This window comes from Papaver somniferum, chromosome 9, assembly GCF_003573695.1.
Source record: "Papaver somniferum cultivar HN1 chromosome 9, ASM357369v1, whole genome shotgun sequence".
NCBI classification, from domain to species: domain Eukaryota; kingdom Viridiplantae; phylum Streptophyta; class Magnoliopsida; order Ranunculales; family Papaveraceae; genus Papaver; species Papaver somniferum.
Genome location: NC_039366.1, coordinates 71,433,897 through 71,458,993, shown reverse-complemented (window position 1 = coordinate 71,458,993; position 25,097 = coordinate 71,433,897). Strand labels below are relative to the sequence as shown.

Below are 25,097 nucleotides of genomic sequence, written 5' to 3'. Positions count from 1 at the left end.
ATCACAATATGCTTGAGGTGATGCAACTTGAATGGCAATGATGCTCGTGAGTTCCAAATATGTTTTGAACCTAAAATCACCTAGAGGAATACAAGAATTGAAGTTACGCAAATGAAAAGTAGAAAGTGGAGCATTATCCAAATGAAGAGAATGACAAAGTATTTGGTGATTAAACTCATTACCGGTTCTATGTTTAGCTCCAGAAATTCTAAATTAGGAGACTCCTTGAGTAAATGTATTATTGCGTCTATGCAACCTCTTGAGAGCCAGGTTTTAAGGATCAACCTTTGGAGATTTTGGAAATTCAGGAAGCTGACAATCCAAAGCTTCAGGAGATCCTGCTAAAACCTTTGACAGAGAAATAGAGATGACAAAACAAAGAAAAAGTATTTGGTTAACGATAATCACTTATCTTACACTTTAGGCTATTGCATCTCGAAATAATTGTAGAAATGGCAGTCACATACAACAACTAAATTAGAAGCAGAAGTGGCCATACCTTAAAATCATTTGTTAACTACAGAACTTTCACGTTGTGTATCCCTCTCAATGATTTCACCATACGTTGAGCATAAGACACTTTCTTTTTTTCGTGAAGATCGATTTTGCTTATCTTATCATACTGTTTTACGTCGATTATGACATCAGCAGTAACAAGAGAAGAAAGATTCTCCAGACGGTAATCTTCCAACAGGCAACCAAAGCAGATGAAGGATGAGAGATTTGGAGCACATAGTGTGACTTTGCTGACGCCCATGTAATCACTTGTAAGGCTAATATGCTTTAGTGTGGGCATAGAAATCGTGAGATTTATAGGTAGACATCTACCGATATCCAAGACCAACGACTCCAGAGCTGGACATTTAGTAAAAAACTCATTAGCTAAATTCGCGTCATCAATCGATAGATGAGAAAGCCGCAGATTCATTGTTTTAAGCCTAGGTAAAATCACTGATGTAGAAACAATCTCCCAACCGAAGTTGAAACCCTGTGGAAAATCCAACTCCAACGTTGTCAATGATTTGCAAGTACATACGTGCGAGAATATATAGAATTCATCGGATGTTTCGCTCTTGATACAAAGCTCTTCAACATTATGTTTTACAACTTTAGCAATCCATGTATTGATATGAGATGAATCAATTCTCTCTGTATACGGCAATCGTCACGAAACAAGAGCACCTTGTACACAAAATCCATAAATTCAAAGAATGTTCCCGGTTCGCTCCAACTGTGCCAAGACACGTCAAAGTTTAGAGTTGATAGAGATCTCCAAATGTATTGCCATCTTTTTGACAAGATGTCATGTCAATGAAAGACAGAATCATATGAATTAAATTATCTGGTAAGTCGCTGATTCTGTCTTCCATAAGAGATTGTGGTGAATTGTTTTCATCCATGGTTAATTTGTCTGGTAAGAATGTACTGCGCCAAAGAGATTAACTACAAGGGTTTTAATATTAAACTACGTGATAATCACAGAATAAATATGCAAATACTAGTTTATACGGAATCTATACCTGTCAATTTAAGTCGTACGTCGATCACACCATTGATATAAGCAATAAGAGTAAGAAGGTCTCGGGGTCTCGCCCTACCTTAAAACCCTAATCAGTTTTTTCTTTCATTGCTTCCGCACAAATCTCCCCTCCTTTAAAACAACACTAAGTCATATAAGCTCCCACGTCGCACTGTGAGTACGACACCCCTCTCAAATTAAATGAGATAAAAACTTTGAATTAGAGCAATTCTGGAGAGGACAAATGGCGGGACTCTATTGGTCGGAGCATTAAAATTTTAATTACACTCTATTTACACCATCTATTTAACTGGCCATTTATAACACAGTTAGCAAAAACGTGGGTAAACAATACTTCTGCCAGGTCTGTGCCTAAATAATTATTTACACTTTCTTTACACTGAATATTTAACTGGACGTTATTAACGCCGGTTAGGTATACAAATATTTCGTCGAACTATAACCTTAACTGAGATACCGTTTAGGTCGAGAGAAAGGAAATAATTCCCAGTTTCTTCTTTTCGGTTCTTCCCCAATTTCATCCCACTGCTGCAGAATCTGAAATCGAGAATCTGCAGTGATTGTTGGATCTGGGTTTTACTGGGTTCAATTTACTGAGATATAAATTTGAGGTCGCTGCAGATGGGTTAGAGGATTATAAGTTTAATTGCATGATGCATAATCTACATAGGTTAGGGTTTCTGTGCTTTGTTTTGATTTTTGAAACTCTAATCTCTTGATTTATGATCATACGGTCTTCGTTGGGGATTTATTTTTTCAGGTACAATTTTTACAAAATTGAAGTTAGGGTTTGAAGGAATCAAGGGTTTACTGCAATATGAGTTTGCGCCTAATTCGGTTGGCTGAAAACCAGAGTTCTCCCCACTCTTCCTCTATCTATTTTATCTTCGATTTTATGTTTTATTTTACTTTTATCTGTTAGCCAATATGTTTACCTGTAATTTCTCAACTTTTATAATCGAGAAGTCGGTTAAGAAGAGGAGTTACAGCTGACGGGTCGGTTGATTAACATGGAGAAAATTTGGTTTCCCTGTTTGATTGTGTTGATAAACGATGTAGGTTGATTGATGGCTGATTTGAGCTTTTTAATGATTTAGGATTCAATTTGGGTTTATGTGGTTGATTGTTGTGCAAGGAAGGATATGTGGTGCCTCAAACATCAGAAGAGGATACAATCTCTTCAACTCCAACAGAGTACACATGCAGTGTTTGCTAAAATGCCTAAACGAATGTCATGAAAGATATTGTACAAGAAGGACATGACTGTGAAGAAGTTACTGGAAGAGAGAAGTTTCCAAAAATTTTTATGGGGAAGGTACCGATTATGCTGTTGTCTTAGTACATTTTTAATTGTGTAGAACTCTTGGGTCCTGCCAATAGCGGTGAGCTACATTTACTTTGGACAATTATGTATTTCACGATTGTTTATTTTCTTTGCAGGATTCACGATTGTTTGGAGCAGCAATATGCAAAAGACATTGTTACAGATGATACGTAGGAATTTCATGGGGCTCTTCAGATAAAGGTAAATGTTTTGAAGATTTTAGATTAGTGTCCATTATTATATATGGATTGTCAGAAAAAAGAATGAGTTTGCTTGAGTTCTCAGTTAATTGTCCTTGAAGATGTCTAGAAAGTATGCCTTATTTACTATAGATATTATACATATTTGAATCTGACCTCTTTGATTTATTAGGTTCTAAATTTAACTTACCCAAACTCTATAGACTGTTGTTAGCTAACTGATAATTAGGCGCTAGCTGATGTTTTGTTCACTGAAGTAATGATGCAGGTCTAAAAGCAATGGATCACATTTGGTGTAGTAATGTGGTACGTACAAATAGAGGTAGTTAGCAACTCTAAATTGTTGCCTTACGAGCCAATTAAAAACTTCTCCATTAACCGGGTGTAAATAGCACAGTTAAAAGTAGCATAGTAATTTCTTCACCATAACATATATCTACTATGGGAATCACTGGCTGAACATGTTATAGTTTTATGTATTGCCAGGTCCATAGATTTCACAGTATATTTATTAGAGAAATTATGCAAGGAACCAGATGGAAATCTGAAATAGGTTGTTATAATCTTATGAGGTCACTCTGAAGTCTTGGAAGTTGAATGGATATCAACCACTGCATACCAAGTAAGCACAAAATAAATGTCAATTGAAATTGGAATTGCTTAGTTTTAGCGGCTTCCGCTGCAGTTTATCTACCCAACCATATGAAACACACAAAATTATTTATTTGTATACTATTATTTTGTTACAAGTGCTAGCCAGCAACAGTATACTCGAGATATATCTATGTAGATGGTAAAGGACTAAAGGAGTTGTTGTTATTGCAGTAAAATTGTCTCCGACCAAATTAAGTCACTATTTCTAATTCAAATTATTTTTCGTATGGTATCTTTACGTCTTGACCAACAAGTTTATGTATTTGCTTTAAATTTGTTGGAGTCTCCTATCGACAGGGAAAGGTTGCTAGAAGGCAGAAGCTCAAGTATCTTGCAATAAGTCCAACTGACATTGTGGGGGTGGTGGTGGAGGGCCTGAACGAAGAGATGGGGTTGCTGCCATCAGGGAAGTCGGCGGTTGGGCTGGTGGTCTTAGGGAGGGTAGCAGTTCGGTGTTAGATCTGGTGCGGGTCGTGTTGTAGTTGCAGGAAATCCCACAACACACCCTTATAATATCATGATAATAATTTCTAGATCTAAACTTATTTGATATGAAAATAAAAATAATAATAATGAAAATAGAAAATAAGACACAAGATTTACGTGGTTCGATCAATTTGATCTACATCCATGGGGTTAGGTTTCACTATGATCATTGAATTACATATGAATTATATTGAGACTCCATTAATGAGTATTTGGAGCTCTCTCTCTCTGGTTTTTGGGGAAGAATAAGAAGATAATAATAATACTAGTTACTTTTCTCTCATACCTTTCTCTTTATATAGATATTTACATAGTGGATGACAACTCATATGTGGTGTGATACAGCTAACATTTCCCCTAATTTCGGAATCACCGCGCGATGTTCTCGCAGGCTCACGTTGGATATTACTTTGCACACATGCTACATTCTCTCGCAAGCTTCCCTACATTCTCGCGAGATCTTATTATTGTGAGATATTTGGATCCTACATCTTGCCTCTTTTTTCTTGAATATTGCTTGAAGAGCAATCTTTAAGGAAAAATCCGTCTTGTTGAAGTTGTTGGAGTAGTCTTTAATCTTTATTGATGAAGGAACGAGCGAAAGAATACTGGACTTGTAAAGTACGTACTTGCCTCTATTCTTTTGTGAAGTTCCGGAGCGTTGCGAAGTAAATAATAAGTATCAATCCTTGAAGTATAAGAAGTATGAAGTATCCTTGAAGAAATATAAGAAGTATTCAATCCTCGAAATATATAAGAAGTATGAAGTATCCTTTGAGAAGTATAAGAAGTATCCGTCCTTGAATGAGAATAATAAGTATTGCCTCTATTCGTGCGAAATTATTACTCCATTTTTGGTGAGGATTCTTGTTGTTCATTAGCGAATGTCCATTTTGGAAATGATTCTTGCCGAGGAAATAAAGAACATAAAACATTTTCTTGGTAATCCATAGTTGCCTCTGTTATTTATCTATGAGGGTAGAATCTTTGAGAAAATGTTGAATGTTCGAGTTGTTTCTTCATTCTTATCTTTGCCTCTGTCTCATGTTTTGTGCTCATGCAATAGTATAATCTCTTCAAGTTTCTTATAATTGAGCGATATAATCACATCATTCGGAAGAATCATATTCTGCGAAATTCTGACACATTCTACGAAATTTTGAATCATTCTGTGAAGTTCTGAATAATCTTGCGAAATTCTTGAATAATCCTGTGAAATTTTGAATAATCCTGAATAATTCTGCTAAATTCTGCGATATTATTGTGAAATTCTGCAATATTATTCCGTACAGTTTTGTAAGGTACTTATGCGAACATAATGCTTATGTGATGATTATGTTATGAAATGTGCATGCGATGTTTATGCCATGAAATGCTTATGCAATGCTTTTATAATGCGAGTATGATGCTTGTATGATGAGAATGCTTATCTATTGCAATGTATAGCTAATGTTTGTGTTACTTAGCTCGTTTTGCACGCTAAAATTGATGTAGCTTTAAATTGCCTCCATTCTCCATTTCTCTGGCTTTTTCTTTAGTGTATGCATTCCTCTTCGTGTAGTTATTGTTCCTCACAAGTTCTTACTTGTGTTTCATCTTTCCTCTTTCCTGCACTATTAGTATCTCATAACAGTATGATCATAGTATCAAGTCTGCGACATTTTCACTGCCTCAGATTCATTTCCATATACATATTCACAAGCTTGTTTGCATACATAATCATTCTCGCAAGCTTACTTGCTTACTCATTTTCTTATGTGGTCTTATTTTGCCTTCCTAGTCAAAGGTCTTATTTTGCCACCTCTTGTCATTGCGACAAAATCGCAGGACGTCTTTGCACTTTCATGCAAAAACCCATTGATCTTGCCTTAACTTTTTCTTTTGTATTATTGCCTCTTCAGGATTGTAGCGACAATATGACAGGCCTAAATATTCTTGCGAAAATAAAGCCCCATGACATTGCCGTCTTGCGACGAAATCGCAGGACGTCTTCACACTTTCATGTAATGACCCATTGATCTCGTCTTATCTTTTTCTCTAGTATTATTGCCTCTTCAGGATTGTCGCAAAAATATGACAATTCTTAATACCCTTGCGAGTAAAAAGCCTCATGACATTTGCGTCTTAAGACACTTATTATCTCCCTAATGGAGGTTGCCGCCCTTATCTCCCCCCTGGTTGCCCCTTCAAGGAGGTGTACTTCTACCATACAAGGTTAGCTCCTCCCATCCAGTCTTAACAAAAACCAGTTGTTTTCGCAGCCTCTTATCCCTTTTACCTATAGGGCTTATGGTTACGAGACTGCACCCTAAGTGGGGTTTTCTTCGGGCCGAGTGCAGTATAAGCCAAGACTTGTCAAGAATGGCAAAGTACGCTCCAGACGCCCCTGGCACTCTTGACTCAACCGTGTACCTCGGCGCCTTGATCAGATTCTGCACCCCTTGGGAGAGTCCTTATTACCTTAGTCACCCAACCTAAGTCATAAGCTTAAGATGAGAATCCAAGGTGCCTCTCCTGGATGGGCTTTATTGACCCCAAATCTCCATGACTCATGTTCTGGTGGCGGTGTAGCCTTTCCCTGAGCCATGCAACAGGTACCCCCTTATATGACATACTTTAGGTCTTACATTTGCCTCTTGCGAAATTTTATTCACGAACTAGGGTGTACGCCATAAAGGTTCGCCCCTATCTGCGAAATTTTATTCGCGTTTCTGCGAAATGTTCGCGTTTCTTTATTCTCTCATTCATCTTTTCATTTCTGTCATCTCTTTCATTCATTCTTTCCTCTATCATCTCTTTCATTCATTCTTTCATTCTCATAATATTATATCATTTGAAGCAAAATAAATATTCAAGAGAAATTCTAATACATTGTAATTCTGAAATCTTTGTAGTTGTGAAATCTTTATAATACTGCGATTGTTTCGCATTTTGTAAATTAAATCAAAAATATTTTTATTCTCTGCAAAAGAAATATTCTAGAGAAACATATAAATTGAATTTTCTCAGTTTTCTGTAATTTTGAAATCTCGCAATCTTTGTAATTTTGAAGTCTTTGTAATCTTGAAATCTTAGTAATCTTTATAATCTTTGAGATCTTGAAATCTTTGTAATCGTGCGATTGAATCGCTTTTGGTAAATCAAATCAAAAATCTTTTTATTCGTTCTTAGTATAAAGTAAAATGTTTAAGGAAGTGGTACTTATCTTTCATGTGATTTGTTGTTGCTGTCGTCTCGCGCGAAGTACATGGTTTTCTTGCGAAATTAGCATCCTTGAAATGTATAAATGTCGCACAAAATAAATGTGCGAGAAGCAAGAATTGATCCTGCGACCTGCTGCTTGCATTCATGCCTCTTGACCAACTGTGCTATATAATACAGGTTCAAATGGATATGTAAGGATACTAGACCACAAAGGGATCAACTCTAGAAATTCACAAGTCACGACAAACCCATGCCTCATATAATACACTTGTGGATCTTTGTATCTTATTGATGTGCTAAAGACTTTGCATCGGACTTTGCGTCGTGACGGGAGGGGAGAAGCCGCGACAGGGAAAGGGAAAGTCGCGCGACACCAAATAAAAATCCTAGGCATGCATCGGGACAGGGTGAGACAATAGCGAGCCACACTATCTGGAAAAACCTAAGCATGTATCAGGGAGGGGAGGGGCGAGGCGAATCCGAGCCACACCAAATTAAAAATCCAAAAGTAATGGGCAAGGCGAGACCGAGCTGCACCAAATCAAAAATCCTAAAGCAATGGACGAGATAAAGCAGTTTTGGATCCGCCCGATGCGTAGCACAAGCACAAAATCTAGTATGAAATATTTACTTTACACCATGAGAAAAAATCGCTTGAGAGGGCGTTTGGATGCGCTATTGGGCTTGCATAAACCCTACTAACACTCGGTAGTTCTCCTTACATCAAAGTGTAACCACTAACCATTCTCGTTTCGTATTATTCTCTCTTAAATGATTTACATGTGTGATTCATCCTATGAGTTGCTATTGATACATGGTTTCAGCATTATGTTTTACGGCTTTAGAACTCCTTGTATAGAATGAGATGCACTGATGTTATCATGAAACAAGACACTGGTTTAAAGACTCTGAGCAGTGTATTTAATGTCAATGAAAGACAACACGATGTGTACTACTTTGCAGCAAGGTGTAGGGAAGTTAATGGGAGGCGGTTCGTGCGAAGAGATTTAGAAGACTAAATTGATGGTTTAAGATGATATTATGTTAAGACATATCATTGTAAATTCCTTTGTTTTCTTTTGCTTTCATTAAGCTAGTCTTGGTCTGTATCTTGTTTTTGACAATTGAGTTATATCTTTAGTACTGTATTTACTTGAGAAGTCTCCTAATTTAGAATTTCTGGAGCTAAACATAGAACCGGTAATGAGTCTAATCACCTCTGGATGATGAAATTACCTCCCCCGTTTATGTTTCAAGTTGTTTTTGTGTTCTTTTTTTATTTTATTTTTTGTGTTATTTTTTGTTGCCAGTTTGAGAGTCTGTCTAGTTACTTAACTTTATTTCTTGTATTCGTCCACAAAATTTTAGATGCAAAAGATATCTGGGACAAAGGAATATCACTGCCATTCAAGTGGCATCGTCTCAAGCGTATTGTCATTCGAGGTGTCCGAGGATATGGTAATGAAGTATTCCCTTTGTTTCTGAAAGACCGTCCTCTATTCCATTTTGGTATGTTTCAAAAATGTGTCCAGTTTCTGTTTATGGTCATATTTTTCCAATGAACTCTCTAACATACCCTTAAGTTTTTTATATTCATAATTTCTATTTTAATGACACCCAATCTAGAATATTAATGAAATCTGTATAATTAAGTAAAAAAATATATCCTTTTGAAGACAATATATATATGGTTCCAAATTAAATTCTTTATTAAGGTTATACTCCATAAATATACAATCTTTATTGATACTGTTTCTATAAATCCATATATTTTAGTTTCCTTTTTTTTATTTTCTATTTACAATCCCAATACAATGTTTGATAGAATTTACAAATTCTTACATGGAATGTTAGGGGTTTATGCTCCAGTGATAGAAGAACCATTGTCAAGAAGATGATACAGCTTGTTAATGCTCCCATTATCATCCTCCAAGAAACCAAGATGATGCGCTGCTCTGCATACGATATCTCTCAAATTTGTGGTAACCCTAATTATGGTTGGACATATCAGCAATCGTTGGGAAGCTCTGGTGGTATGTTAATCTTGTGGAATAAGGATTTTGTTGAAGTACAGGACTCCCTGGTGGGTGAATACACATTGTCAGTTCGCTGCACAAACAAATTTGACGGCTTCCAATGGATCCTGACAAATGTTTATGGCCCTAATAAACCTCATGACAGAGGTGAATTTTGGGATGAACTGGATAATATTTGTAGATTATGGGATATCCCTTGGTGTTTTGGAGGTGACTTCAATGTGATTACTAAGTGCGATGAGAAGAAAGGCTGTAATAAAATTACAAAGAGCATGGAGAACTTCTGTGAGTTCATCTACCAACATAACCTTATCGATCTCCCACTCAAAGGATCTCGGTATACCTGGTCTAATGGGGAGTCTAATCCAATCATGAGCAGGCGGGATAGATTCTTAATATCTCCTTCCTTTGAGTCCCATTATCCTCTTGTTTCCCAATTAGCAAAATCCCGTCCTACCTCAGATCATATCCCCATTCTTTTAGATACTTCAGACCCTAGTTGGGGCCCTAGTCCCTTTATATTTGAAATCATGTGGTTCTTGGAGAATGGTTTCATGGAATTATTGGAAAATTGGTGGACTTCCTTTTGTTTTGCAGGTACTGCTAGCTCGGTCTTATGGCACAAACTAAAAGCTCTGAGGGAGAAACTTAAAGAATGGAACAAGATCACTTTTGGGCACACAAGTACAAAGTTGAAATTCCTGTTATCAGAAATACAAGGTCTCGACAACATAGCTGGAGAGTCTCCACTTTCTAATTCCCAGATTCAAGATTTGGTGAACTATAAAAAGGACTTTGAAAAAGTCACAATTATGGTATCTTGGAGGATTAAATCCAAGACTAAATGGCTTCAGGAAGGTGATAAAAATACTTTTTTTTTCATAAGAAAGGCAAGTGCAAGACGAAGGTATAACAAAATCAAGCAGTTGTACATTGAAGGTACTTTGGTGGATGACAGATTCAAGTTGCAAGAGCATATTATTGGTTTTTATGAGAATCTCTTCAAGGAAGAAGATATTATCAGACCTGTGTTGGAAGGTATCGATTTTGATTCTATTAATTCTGTTGAATCTGAAATACTGGATGCTAACTTCTCTGAAGCTGAGGTCTTACAGGCAATTAAAGATCTTGGTCAGGATAAGGCTCCTGGACCGGATGGCTACCCAATTATGTTCTTTCATAAATGTTGGAGCTTCATTAAAACAGACATTATGGATACGATGAAAGAATTTTGTGAAGCAGATTGCATTGATACCAAGCATAATACCACTTTCATTACTTTGGTCCCTAAAAAAGATCATATAGAAACTATTCAAGATTGCAGACCTATATGCCTTCTTACTAGTGTCTATAAAATTTTATCTAAGGTACTTGCTACTAGATTGAAATTGGTTATGACAAAACTTATTTCACCTGTACAATGTGCTTATATTGAGGGTAGACATATCATAGACGGTATTCTCATTGCAAATGAGTTAGTGGACTCAAGATTAAAAGCTGGGAAACCAGGAGTTATTTGTAAAATAGATCTTGAGAAGGCGTTTGATAGAATAAATTGGAGTTATCTAGAGCTCATGATGCAAAAAATGTGTTTCAGCAGGAAGTGGATCAATTGGATTAAATTTTGTTATTCTACTGCCACCTTTTTTGTGCTCATCAATGGGTCTCCTTTTGGTTTTTTCAGCAGTTCAAGAGGTGTTAGACAGGGCTGCCCTATATCTCCACTTCTTTTTAACATTGCTACGGAGGGTTTCTCAAGATATATTGATAGAGCAGCTAACTCTCAGTTATTTAATGGTTTTTCTATGGTGCAGAATGGTATAGTGGTTAATCATTTGCACTATGCAGATGACACCATTTTCTTTGTAGACTACAACAAGGAGGAACTCACAAATTTGTTTTCTATTCTTCGTTGTTTTGAATACATTGCAGGTTTGAAAGTTAACAAAGCTAAAACAAGAATAATTGATATTGGCGAGGTGCCTCTTATTAGTGAGTGGGTTGTTGAGTTGGGATGTGCAGTAGATACTATGCCTTTCATGTACCTGGGAATGCCCCTTGGTGCGAATCCTACTTCTAAAGCTATTTGGGTTCCAATTATTGAGAAATTTGATGCCAGACTATCTGTATGGAATCAAATATCACTTTTCAAAGGAGCCAAGTTAGCCCTTCTGAAAAGCATCTTAACCTCACTGCCAACGTATTATTTCTCTCTTTTCAAAGCTCTGATTTCTGTCATCAAGATTCTAGAGAAGAAAATGAAGAAATTCCTTTGGGGTGGTAGTAATTATTCTCATTTGATTAAATGGAACGTGGTCTTTGCAAACAAGGAAAGGGGAGGTCTTGGTGTGTTGAACTTGAGATTGATGAATTTAGCTCTACTAGCTAAATGGTGCTGGAGATTCGGAGTAGAAAAGTCTCACCTGTGGTACAAGCTTATAGAGGAGAAATATGGCCGCAATTTTTCAAATTGGGTACCGGGTATGGTGACTTCACCCCATGGTGTATCTTGTTGGAAAACAATTTCTGAGGTCAGTGTTCTGGTAACCAAAAATTCAACTTTGGGTATCCATTCTGGAGGCATGATATCATTCTGGAATGATAAATGGGTCGGTAATACATCCCTTACAGAAAATTTCAATCTTCTTTCCAAATTAGATAGATTACAGTGTGATAGTTTGGCTGATCATATTACACCTGATGGTGCTTGGAAATTTGATTTCAAGAGAGACCTTAATAATTCAGAAGTGGTGCAGTTTGCTGACCTGTTATGTGTCATTGGAAGTAATCCACCATCCACTGATGACTTACCGGATACGAGAAGGTGGGCTCTTCATACTTCAGGTTGTTTCACTGTTAATTCTCTATATGAGAATTTTGTTGCTGCTGAGGGTGTAGCTGATTTTCCATATCATTTTGTCTGGAATGCCGGAGTTCCTCCTAAAGTTAACTTCCTAGTTTGGTGTACAGTACATGGTAAACTGAATTCTTTGGATATGTTACAACACAAAGGTATGGACATCTACAGCTCTTGTGTTCTTTGCGGGGATAGTTCCGAGTCTCAGGATCATATTTTACTTCATTGTAAGGTAGCTCACAATATTTGGATGGCTGTTACTCCTTCGAAACATTGGTCTTGGGTGTTTCCAGGAACCATGTTTAGTTTTGCTCTATCATAGTCTTTCAATATGTTGTCCCCTTCAGGTAGAGTAGTGTGGGACTTGTTACCAGCTGCAGTCATATGGGTTTTGTGGAGAGAGCGTAACTGTCGTACTTTTGAAGAAAACTACAGTTTCAAAACAGATGCAGACCTTGCTACAGATGTTAAGTCTCTTGTTTTATCATGGGCAGAAGCTTGTGGAAAGAAGGTTCACCTGAACTGCTCTTATACTGTATCCAATTGGGAGACGGTATTCTCCTAATTTTCTGTTTTTTGCTTTTGTTTCTGCCTACCTGTTGTAGACATTTGTAAATTCTTATCTCCTTAATGAATTTCTCTTTTCTTATAAAAAAAAAATAGTTTTTACTACTAACATATTTATTGAAATAAATTAGACAAGTAATTAAGGGTGGGAATGTAAACTACCATAGTCTCCTTAATATCTTGACAAAGTCAAACCGGATTGTCTTTTGAAATGGAGGGAGTATATTATTGCGTGTATTCAACCACTTGAAAGCCAGGTTTTAAGGATAACCTCTGGAGTTTCGGAAAGTTAAGAATCCGGTGATCCAAAATTTCAGGAGCTCCTGCTAAAACCTTGACAGAGAAAATAGACGATCACATCTGGCATATCTTATATTTTAGTCACAACAACTAAATTAGAAGCAGAGGCTGCCATACCTTAAAATCGTTTGTTAACGATAGAACTTTCTCCTTGTGTAGTCTTATCATTAATTTCATTATACTTTGAGCATAAGACACTTTCTTTGCTTCACGAATCTCGGTTTTGTTTACCTTATCGTCTTGTCCTATGTTGATCCTGACATCAGCAGTTACAAGAGAAGAAAGACTCTCCAGACAGTAATCATCTAACAGGTTACTAAAGCAGATGAAGGATGAGAGATTTGGAGCACATAGTGTGACCTTATTAGGGCCTAAGTAACTACCACTTGTAAGGCTAAGGCTAAAATGCTTTAGTGTGGGCACAGAAATACGGAGATTTGTAGTTCGACATATACGGATATCCAAAACTAATGACTCCAGAGCTGGACATTTGGTAAATAACACATTAGCTAATTTCACGTTATCAGGCGATAGATAACGAAACTGCAGATTCATTGATTTAAGCTTAGGTAAAATCACGGGAGTAGACGCAATCTCGGAACCGAAGATGAAACCAAATGACAATTCCAACTCCAACTTTGTCAATGATTTACAAGTACACAAGCTGTGTGAGAATATAGAGAATTCATCCATTGTTTCGTTCTTGATACATAGCTCTTCAACATTATGTTTTACAGCTTTATCAATCCATGTATCGATATGAGATGAATCAATGCTATCTTGACGGAAATTAAGCTGAAACCTCTGAATACGGTGATCGTCACGAAACAAAAATACCTTATACACAAAACTAATAAATTTAGTGAATGCTCCCGTCCGGCTCCTCCCACTAAGCTGAGACACGTCGAGGTTTAGCATTGTTAGAGATCTCCAAATGTATTGCCATCTTTTCGACAAGACGCTGGTTTGAACAGCATATTTAATGTCAATGAAGGAGAGAATCATATGGATTAAACTATCTGGTAAATCGCTGATTCTGTCTTCCATAATAGATTGTGATGAACTGCTTTCGTCCATGGTCAAGTTGTCTGGTAAGAATGCATTGTGTCAAAGAAATTAACTACAAGGGTTTTTAAGATTAAACTAAGTACGTGATGATTACAGAATATAAATATGCAAAAGACTAGTTTATACAGAATGTACCTGTCAATTTAATTTACGCTATCAATCACCGTTACCATAAAACATAAGAGTAGAGGTCTAGGTGTCTCTCCCGACTCCCGATCTTAAAACCCTAATCATTTTTTTTCTTCTCTTTTTGTTGCTTCCGCACAAATATATTCATAGAGTTGCGCGTAAGAAAAATCTCCAGAGTAGAGGGTGGTTGGAATCTTCGGAGTGAAAACTACAGGGAGACCCATTCTCCCACACTTTTCTACTATGAAACCCACACTCAGAAAAACACAGGCGCGCACCCATTTTCTGGAAGAAAATTATTCTCAAACCCATAATTTCTGAAGTTATGTTTCGTTCTTTTCTCAAACCCATAATTATTCTCAAACCCAATTTGCTTTCTCTTGTGCTTTTTTGGGTATGGCTAGGTTTCGATATTTCTCCTGTCTCAGATCGACTAACGGCGAGACTGAAGAACCTTCGGGGAGAAAACATCGTTATGGTACATAATTCATCCTTTAATTCCTTAATTACTTCTTATTATACTTGAATATTGGTTTTCCTTTTTTTCTGAGAATTTTGAATTTGGTCTTTACCACTTGAAATCTTCGATATATGTTATTTTGTATATTTTTCTGTCATCTTTGATGACTTTTTGGTGTTTGATCTTTTTGCTCAATGAATATTTAGGGTTGTTGTCATGTGGAGCATTTGTTCTCCGTGTTCCAACAGAGAATGGTGAAAGTTTAATGTTGTTTGATGGGGATATGTTTTGATTTCAGAAACGGAAGGCGAAGCTGAATGTCGTAATGAATTATACCAAGCAGAGATTGAGTGTAATGTTGCCAAAGCTCGTGTATTCAAATCAACAGAGCTGATTGTTGCCACTGGCGCGTTTAACCCAGGACATGTTTTGGGTAAAGGAAGATTGGGATGCGTCTATAAGGGTATTCTCGAAGACGAACAGGTGAGAGTTTCTGTACGTTACCTATATACTTAGAAAACTTAGTCCTAAGTAGTAGATGCATGACGGTTTCATGTTCCGGTAAACTTAATTTTCAGGAAGTTTCCGTGAAACGATTTGATTGGAAGGAAGAATTGGGTGCAGAGGTTCAAATGCTCAGCTGCGTAGAGCATCCTAACATCGTCAAGATGATAGGTTACTGTGATAAAGGGGAATTTATGGATCAAGATTATTGTGTATGAATTTATGCCATTACGATCATTGAATCTTCATTTACACGGTTAGTTTTCTCGACATCTTATGGATCATGACATGGTAAATCAACTGTAAGAATTAATTTATTCTTCTATGTTGCAGACCTTAAACCTGGCAAAAAGCCACTAGACTGGAAGACTAGGATGAAGATAGCTGAGGGTGTTGCCAAGGCTTTAGAATATTTGCATGATCCTATAATGGTAATGTTTTCTTATAGCATTAACACTGACCAGGCTGATGATCATTGCTTATCCTGGTACTGCTGTAAAAACAGTCACTTAGGGTAGTCTGGATCCGCAAGCAACAACAGATAGAGCAGACAACTCGAGATATTGCTTATCCTGATCTTGGTGGTAGCTGCAAGATACACTAGGTTCCCAATTGTTTTATGAGGTGTAGAGGCTAATGTTCTTCACTAGAACCTGACATGACTATAAAGTATTACCAGTGTCATTGGATCAACATGTTTCCGATCGTGTAAACTGTAAATCAAAGCAAGGACCATCAGCACGGAATATTCTTGGATATTCACTACAATTTTGTTCTTGACTACAACTTTGTAAATCAATCCCAAAGTTTGTTGTACACAGAGGCTAAAGAAATGGTGGACGATGTTTACTAGAAATTGAGAGACAAATACTGGGGTCCGTTGCTGGTGTTGGTCTGTTTAGTGTCTGCAGATCATGGTTAAATACAGGCTCGAGCTGTGCAGGTTGTGGTGATGTGTGATAGCCGATAGAAGGTGCACTTAGCCGCGTTGCATAATCCGTTAGGAGATTTGGTTAGTGCTGTGGAAGATTTGGTCAAGGCTAAACAACAAGAACATAACCAGCTGCAGCTGCTTGACCGCACCGTTTCCTTGCTAGTTTGTTGTGCGTTTGTGGGATGAGTACAAGGGTTGTTTGCAACGGATGTGGCGTTAATTAGAAACCAGTAGGGTGAGATAACTTGGGTACCAATTTGTTTCAGCATCGGATAGAGTTTGTTATGACTGCATAACATGTCAAGATCAGATTTGGTTTTTAGTCTGTTGGGTGTTGTTTTAAGTTGTTATGCAGCTATGAAAATGGATGCATAACCTGTTATGCATCTACAAAATTTGTTGCATAACTTGTTATGCAGTCCAGAAAACGGTTGCATAACACGTTATGCATCAACTTTTTCATCAATATTGAAACCAACAAAAACAAAGACTGCACAACTTGTCATGCACCTACAATAATATTTGCATAACATGTTATGCAGTCGTGAAAATTGATGCATAACATGTTATGCATCCGAAAATATGGCTGCATAATGCATTATGCATCGAGAAAATAGATGCATAACCTGTTATGCATCCGAAAATATGTTTGCATAATGCATTATGCATCAATTTTTTATGTACGCACTAAAATCAACCAAAACAATGGATACATAACTTGTTATAGATGCATAACTTTATTATGCAGATGCATAATTTGTTATGCAGTCGAGAAAATGGTTGCATAATTCGTTATGCGTCTGCAGAATGTGTTATGCATCTTTTTTGGTGGCTGCATAATGGTTATGTAGTAAGTTTTCGAAATTTTGACTAAAATGATGATCACCTCCGATTTTTTCGTGAAAAACAAAAATTTAATATTGTTGTTTGTACTCGTTGCGTAGCTCTCTTAAAAATATTTCCAACGATATAAAATTTGTAAAATTCCAAGGCGCGGATTTTTAGATATTTTATATCCAAGTTGCGTTGCCAATTATACCCCTGAAAAATTAGGCTGCATAACGAGTTATGCCTGAAAAAATAGTATGCATAACGAGTTATGTATTAATTCTTAATAATTTTGGATAATTTTGGGTGTCAGAAAAATAATTATGGGTGTCACGGTATACAAAATTAATTGTGGGCCTGAGAATGAGAATATTTTTTTTTGGGTCTCCCCATAAATTCCCCATCTTCGGATGCATTGTTGGGCTTGCATAAAGCCCACTAGCACTTTTGTAGTTCTGCTTAAGTGAGACCAGTCACCACCACCAGGGATTTCTCGAAGAAACCTAAAATTCTAACTTCGATTCTCTAGGACGTCACAGTAATCCAATCCAAAGATGTAATAATTACTTATCTCTTAGTCAAATTTGGAGGACCGGAGGACTATTAGATATGGTTTCGTAAAAATAACTTGACGATGAATAGAGAGTTGTGTTGTATTTTCGATCATGACGGCTATAACTGCCAAAAACTAATGTTTCCAGTGTCCAAATTTGGTTTTAGTTGTTAAGGATTTGATAATATACTGTGATGACCGTTTTCCATGAAGCTGAGAGTCGTCACTGTTTTACATTATCGAGCAAGATGACTGATAACTGCCAAAAACAAGTTTTTTTGTGTCCAAATTTGCTTTTAATCGTCATGTTTTATAAAAAATAACATGACGAATTTGTTCAAAAAATATATAGTCATCATTGTTTTGTCGATTTATTGTGATGGTTAGTCGTCATGATCGCGAAAAGGATGAGTTAGAATTCCAAAAAATTGCATCGATAGGCTCTGCAAATCGGCGATAAAATCTGAGTCAAACCCGAGTTTTTTTTATTATCGATTAAGCTTCAATCTCAGCTCTATGATTGATTCCCACTAAATCTAAAGACTTAAAGGCCTACACAAATAAAGCTCTCACGTTAAACGGTAAGGAAATTCTCGCTTCATATTTGCCAAAATAGGCCTTTTTCAACTTTTGTGAAACGAGCGTTTTGGTGAGGATACTTGGCAACGTAGATGATTGGTTTGAAAAGAATAGGAAAAAGATTAAAAGAATGAAACCAAATTCAATATTTAGGTGAGGACACTTTGTAATGACCCGTCCCTCTGTCGATACTGTCCCCATTTAGTTAGTGGTTATCCGGCAGTGTGGGGTTTTCAATGGGCATCGCTGCGGTAATCCAGCAACAACTTCCCGGAGGGTCACCCATCCCCGGATTGTTCCAGCCCAAGCATGTTTAACTATAAAGTTTTCTTTCATCCCTGCAAATGATTACATTGTTCATCTCACTAATGTTTATGATCAAGAAAACTTAACATGTTGAATATCTTCGTTTAGCTGCTGTGATGATCGAAAAAGATAAATTCCAAGATTAAACATTAAACTTTTCAAAGAGATAAAAGAGAGGAGATAATCCTAGAGGTCTTAGAGTTGATGAGATGGACTTTTCTTTAAATAGAGTCTGGTCTACTATGGGTCGTCTCATTATCAAAAAAACAGTTGGTCTTCAGATCTTCAACATAGATTCACTCAAGCTAGAGATTTTGCTACTGCTATTTTCTCAAACCAAAATATAGTTCATGGAAATTTTATTAGTATGAGACTTTGAAACAATGATAAAAAGATAGATGAAGTTAATTTTAATGGGAAGGACGTATGTATAGAATTTACTTTAAGAAGTGACTTAGTGGAAAAATGTTATGTTGCAAGAATAGTAACAGAAAAAGTGGGATATGTCCTTTCCCTATCTGGTCCTTTAAATAAAAAAGGAGAATACAAAGCTCATGTATTGGTAGATTTCTCAAGAGCTTTCATTCATCAAGTGAAGATCATACTTCTAAATGAAACAGATAAAGAAACTATAAAGTTGAGAATTTTTTATGTTTGTATTCCCCATGGTACATGTAGAGACTGCTGATTTGTTGATCACAATGATAGAAGGAAGCTAGACGCATTGAGTACAAAAGGAATTTCCCAAGAATTTTCATCAATGAAGAGGAGAATCTAATGTGCAAGTAGAAAGAATAAATAAAGAAGATAAAAAGGGAGATACTCTTTGGTGGAAGCTGCTACTACTCTAAGAATCTATGAGAGCCAGTTAGACAAAGATGAACATATGACTAAAAGAATCAAACGGAGAAGATTTTCTTTTGAAGAAGAAGAAACTGAAAGATAAAATGCTGAAACTGAAGAAAAAAAAGAGGTAATAACAGTAAATCTAGTGGAAGAAAATTCAATTTCTCCATAGTTATTGTGTTTACAATGTTATATCTTGACATTTGTTTATGCAGTCTACCCCCATTAATTTTAAGAATACATACTTTTATGTTGTGATGGAAGAAAAGAATACTGGGTGTGACTTTAAGATATTATCATGGAATTTGCAAGGGATTAGATCAATTTTAAAACATGATCATCTTAAACATCTAAGTAAAACACACAACTCAAACATGATTTTTTGTATCTGAAACCAAAGTTAACAATTCCATAATAGAAAAAGTACTTCATAAACTACAGGTTAAAGACTGGTTTATCCTACCATCTATTAGTTGATCCGGAGGCTTTGCTATTACATGATTTCAGGGAGTTTCCTAAATTTATATCCCTTAAAGATAATGTTTTCAATTTCATGTTATTAAAGATAATATGTATTTTAATATTTCATTTATATATGGTGCTTTGAATAATAACATGACAATAAGTCAGTGGGATTTTATTAGCAGTTTTAGTGACCCTAATTTACTCAGGGCTTTAATAGGTGATACGACCTTTATAGTATTTCATAAAGATGAAAAAGAAAGGGGTAATGAAACCTTTTAAAGTTGCCTAGATTATGTCCATAGATGTATACAGAATGGATAAAAGAAAATGACTACAATACTCGCTTCTTTCACCAGAAGCTTCCGAAAGAATGGCAAAAAGAATTGTCAAAGAATTGTCTAATTTGATAACTAAACATTTTAAGGAAATTGCTCAAACTAGTAATAATAATACTGATCCTTTATATAGTAGTATTTTCAACACCAATATTAGTCAGGAAGAAAATAATAATAATAATTGGAAGTCATTGGTGGATCACAGGGGCTCTGCAAAACGGGCGACAAATGGTCAACTCTTTCCCCTCCGATTCATTCCTGCAACCCTAAAAATTCATTTCTCTTCAATGAATTAAAGAAAATAGTTCCTATAATCTTCTGTTAACCTCCTTTATAACTCAAGATAAATCAATTTCTTCAACCTAAATCGTTGTTTTTTCTCCAGCCATGAGCGGCTAATCCCGTTCATGGTCTTTTATGGCTAAAATACACACAAGTTCATAGATCTATTGCAGATGGGTGGGGGTTTGATCTTAAAATTAGTAGAGGTGGATGGTTTAATAGATCTCTGCATCTTCTCCAAATTTGTTCTCATGTGCATCTGCTGTTTGTGGAAGGAAAATATATTGATGGAGATTCCAGATAAGATTTTACCTTGGATATAAGTTCTTAGTCTTCAATTCACCCCTTAATTAAACCTGATTGCTTGATTTGTTTTGAACTCTAATTTGTTTTGGTGATATTTTTGCCAAAAATTTACATTTGTGTCTCTCCTGTAAATTTCTTATAAAAACCCATTCATAATTGCCTAGTATTTTTCTTCTATGCACCGTTTCTTTAACAACCTCAATTTTGCTTTCTTCATTAATGAATTATTGTGAAAATCCTTAATCCCTATCTCTTCCCTTTTAATCTCTGTGATTTTGGCTACCTCGATCTGTGTTATGCTTCTGTGTTTCATATCATCATACTTCTCATAAGTTCAAAGTTTTTCTAAGGAAAAAAAAAAACAAACAAACTAAAATTTCCTATTGTAGCTTTTGTTGTGCCTTCGTATCACCAAGTCGATGTTGGGCATGGTGATGTTTCTTAAACATCATCCCTCCTCAAAATCCCCTGAACTTGAGTTTTGTATACAGTTTGTTAAACTGTGTTGTTGTTTTTTTTTCTTTTATCTCTCGTTTTATATTGAACCTGACTCGTCTTTCTTCTTATTTTCTTGGAAAGTTCAGGGATTCCTTCCTGTCATTTTCTTGTCATAATCTTTTATCAATCTTAAATTTGAACTTAAGGAGCATAGTTTGGTTTCTAATGGTTGTGGAGAGTCTATTAGGGATCCATTATTTGGTAGATAGGAGGAAAATCTGATGTTTCCTTTGCAATTATTCATTCTGTAGTAATCTTTTCATTTATTTTCTTAGCCCAAATTCAGAGTTCTCTCTAGTAATATCTCAAAAAGAGAACGGTTACCTCTCTAGGTGATCTATGGTTTTTTTTTCACCATCACTGTCGTTTCTAGAATAAGCTTTAGGCAGCTATCCATCTATCTGGTTTTGCGGAATCTGAATTGGGTTTGATTAATGGGGTGAATTGTTGAATTTCTTGACTTTCCTTTCATCTTTGTGGCTTGTGTGGTTTGCTGGAACATCAATTAGAAGAGTGATTTAGTTGTTAGTCCTGCTCATAAACAAAGCTAAATCCCATCAAGCAGAATTTTGTGGTTCAAGAGCAAGATTACCACCTCAAGTGCAGCTGTTATGAAATCAACCCCCAGGAGATTGTGGTGATATAAACAAAGATGAGTAAATGCAATAGATCAGTTATATTCATGAACTTGTTGCATATAATGCCATAAGAGACTATGAGCTTCTTCCTGTTTTGGTTATTTTGTTGTTTTTTGTGTTAGCAGATCTTTTGTTTTTCTGTGTCCCAGCTGTTTTTTTTATTTCCTCTAACAACGCTTTAATTTCCTGTTTTTTCTTTTCAGTACCCAGGTATAGAATCTTAAGATAGTTTTTGTTGTGACCTCTACATTTTTTTCTTTTTTATCCATTGCATCAATTTCTTTTTACTGAGTTTGCGTCTCCTTTGAAGTCTGTGTTAAAAACCACCAATCTCCTTCTAATCCAGCTTGTTACTTCAGCAATTTCTTATACCCCAGAATCCTAAGTAGAGCCCTATCTTCTCCAGTTCTCCTGACTTTTCACTTCTCAAGTGCTAAATTTCACGCCGACATTAGTAGTGTAGTTTCATTTAGCATAATCTCATTTTATAATCTTCCTGTAGAACTGCTACCTTATTTTCTTTCTCAATGAAATTGCTATCCTGGAACGTCCAGGGTTTTGGACCCCCATCACTAAGGATCATTTTCATTACTTATGTCAGTACTACAAGCCTGATATAGTTTTCTTGGCTGAGACAAAAGCCCCTTTGGCTCGCATACTCCTTTTTCAAAAAATCCTCCTTTGGTGACTGGTTCATAGTTCCTTTCATGGAAATAGCTAAGGGTTTAGTTATAGCCTGGAACAACAATATTGAAATGAAATTAGTTTCGTCAAAATTCAATGTTTGTCATTTTGATTCTAAATAGGAAATGTAGATATAATAATCACATGTGTATCTAAATAGGAAATGTAGATATAATAATCACATGTGTATATGGAGCAGTTGGAGCAGACGAAAAAAATCGAACAATGAACATATATCTTGGAATTCGCGCAACAAATAAACAAGCCGTTGGTTCTATTAGGCGACCTAAATGTAATATTAGACCCAAACGAGAAACTGGCTGGAAATAAAGCTGGCTCCAACAACAGTAAATCTTTTGTCATCGACACTATCGATACATTGGGCTTACAAGATGCGGGTACGAAGGATCGCCTTTCACCTGGTCAAACAACCGAAAGGGGAGGCAAACATCTGCGAACGAATCGACAGAGCGCTAACTACATTCTTGTGGTCCCAGAAATTTCCGGATACCAAGGTAACTCACTTCTCAAGGGTAGGTTCTGATCATACGCCTATTTTATTGGATTCAAACTCAGAAAAATATAGGATCCAAAAACCTTTTAGATGTCTTCGATCCTGGTTAACTCATCCCACTCTACCTAGGGTAGTTGATACATCTTGGAAATTACACTCCGCAAATTCCAACAGGTCATCATTCACCGGGCTTCTAAAGTTACTCTCCTCCAACTTAGCCCATTGGAAAACTAATATCTTTGGGAACATACACAAAAACATCAAATATTTAACCAATAAAATTGATTTTATTCATAGATCTGGATATATCTCTAAACAAATAGACACTTTAAAAAATCTTCAAGAGGAGTTAGGAAAATGGTACAAAATAAAAAATGATTATTACCATCAACTTTCCAGGGATAAGTTCTCCAAAGAATATGATCAGAACACAGAATATTTTCATGCCTCTGCCTCAAATTGAAAAAGAATCAATGCGATAAGCTTTCTTAGAGAACCCTCTGGGCTATGGATCTCAGATAGAGATCAAATCAATTCTCTGTTGGTTAAACACTTCCAACAAATAGGCTCGTCCCAAAACAACATCTTTGATTTTGATCTATCTACCATCATAACTCCTTGCATCAGTATCGAAGAAAATGCATCCTTATCTGCAATCCCCACTAAAGAAGAAATTCGGCTCACCCTTTCCAATATGAACCAATGGGGGCCCCCAGGTCCAGATGGCTTCCAGAAAGGATTCTTTAAAGCTAACTGGGACATTCTGGAAAATGATATCATCGACACGGTCCAAGAGTTCTTTCGTTCGGTCAATCTCGACAAAGATCTCAATCATTCTTTCATAACCCTAGTCCCAAAATTATCCACCCCACAAACCTCGGGGAATTTTAAGCCCTATTAGCCTGAGTAATACCATTTATAAAATCATCTCAAAAGTTTTAGCTAATAGACTAAAACCCCTGCTCGGTAAAATAATTTCCCCTAATCAATCGGCTTTCCTCCCTGGTCGACAAATCACAGACAACATCATCATTGCTCATGAACTTATCCACTCGATGAAAACTTCTAAGAAAAAAAGGGTTTCCTAGCGTTAAAACTAGACCTATCAAAAGCTTTTGATAGAGTCGAGTGGAACTTTATTGAGAAAGTCCTATTGGCTCTTGGGTTTTCGGAATTCTGGACAAAGCTCGTTCTTCAATGCATCTCAACAACCTCCTTTTCAATCCTTCTAAATGGAATCCCGGGGCCATCTTTTAATACTTCTAGAGGACTAAGACAAGGTGACCCTTTATCACCTTACCTCTTCCTAGTTTGCATGGAAATTCTCTCTAGACTCCTTGAAAAGGCAATAGAAGACAAGAGAATATCTGGATTCCAGATAAATAAAGAGGCGCCAAATATCTCTCACCTCTTCTTTGCGGACGACTATTTTTTATTCACAAAAGCGGATCTGGAGGAAGCAAAAAGCCTTTTGGAAATATTACAGTTATTCGGGAATATCACGGGACAAATGGTTAACCTACAAAAATCCAGTGTCTATTTCAGCCCAAAAAATCATCCAAAACATGGAAAAATAATTGCCAGAATTTTAAAGGTCCCGCTGATGACCAAAAATGATAGGTACCTGGGTACTCCGCTTTTCTTCGACAAAAACCAAAAAGCCAACTTTGAACCGCTGCTACAACGTTACTACTCTGCATTACAAGGTTGGAAATCGAAACTGATATCTCAAGCAGGGAGGACTGTTTTGATAAAATCTATACTTCAATCCTACCCAACTTATCAAATGCAAGTCCTTGCCCTGCCAAAAACAACTCTGGATCAGCTTGACCGTATTCAGAGAAACTTCTGGTGGAAAAAAGATGGACAAGAAAGACAAGGAGGATTTATAAGGGTTTGGAAAAGTATATGTAAACCCGTTTCCCAAGGTGGTTTAGGAATTAAAAATCCCCATCAATTTAACTTAGCCCTTCTTACCAAGCTTGCAAGCAGACTAGTCA

General features: G+C 36.4%; 1 protein-coding gene and 1 long non-coding RNA gene across 5 annotated transcripts; one reads left to right on the top strand and one right to left on the bottom strand.

Annotated features, from left to right (window-relative positions):
* Nucleotides 1–2,004: 2,004 nt before the first annotated feature.
* On the top strand, nucleotides 2,005–4,487 carry LOC113309290. Of its 4 annotated transcripts, XR_003340499.1 has the most exons (7): nucleotides 2,005–2,210; nucleotides 2,301–2,377; nucleotides 2,638–2,855; nucleotides 2,981–3,065; nucleotides 3,322–3,370; nucleotides 3,551–3,686; nucleotides 4,016–4,487. It is a non-coding gene; the product is annotated as an uncharacterized LOC113309290 (long non-coding RNA). The 4 variants fall into 4 exon arrangements; XR_003340496.1 differs by having other exon boundaries at nucleotides 2,301–2,855; XR_003340498.1 differs by having other exon boundaries at nucleotides 2,301–2,855; nucleotides 4,002–4,487.
* An 8,771-nt stretch (nucleotides 4,488–13,258) lies between these two features.
* Nucleotides 13,259–14,245, bottom strand: LOC113312138 (putative FBD-associated F-box protein At5g56690). Its single transcript, XM_026560895.1, has one exon. The coding sequence runs from the start codon at nucleotides 14,243–14,245 to the stop codon at nucleotides 13,259–13,261; it is 987 nt and encodes a 328-aa protein (XP_026416680.1).
* Nucleotides 14,246–25,097: the final 10,852 nt, after the last annotated feature.

Coding starts and splice junctions, on each gene's coding strand:
- LOC113312138 (XM_026560895.1), bottom strand. CDS start 14,245: ATGGACGAAAGCAGTTCATCACAATCTATTATGGAAGACAGAATCAGC.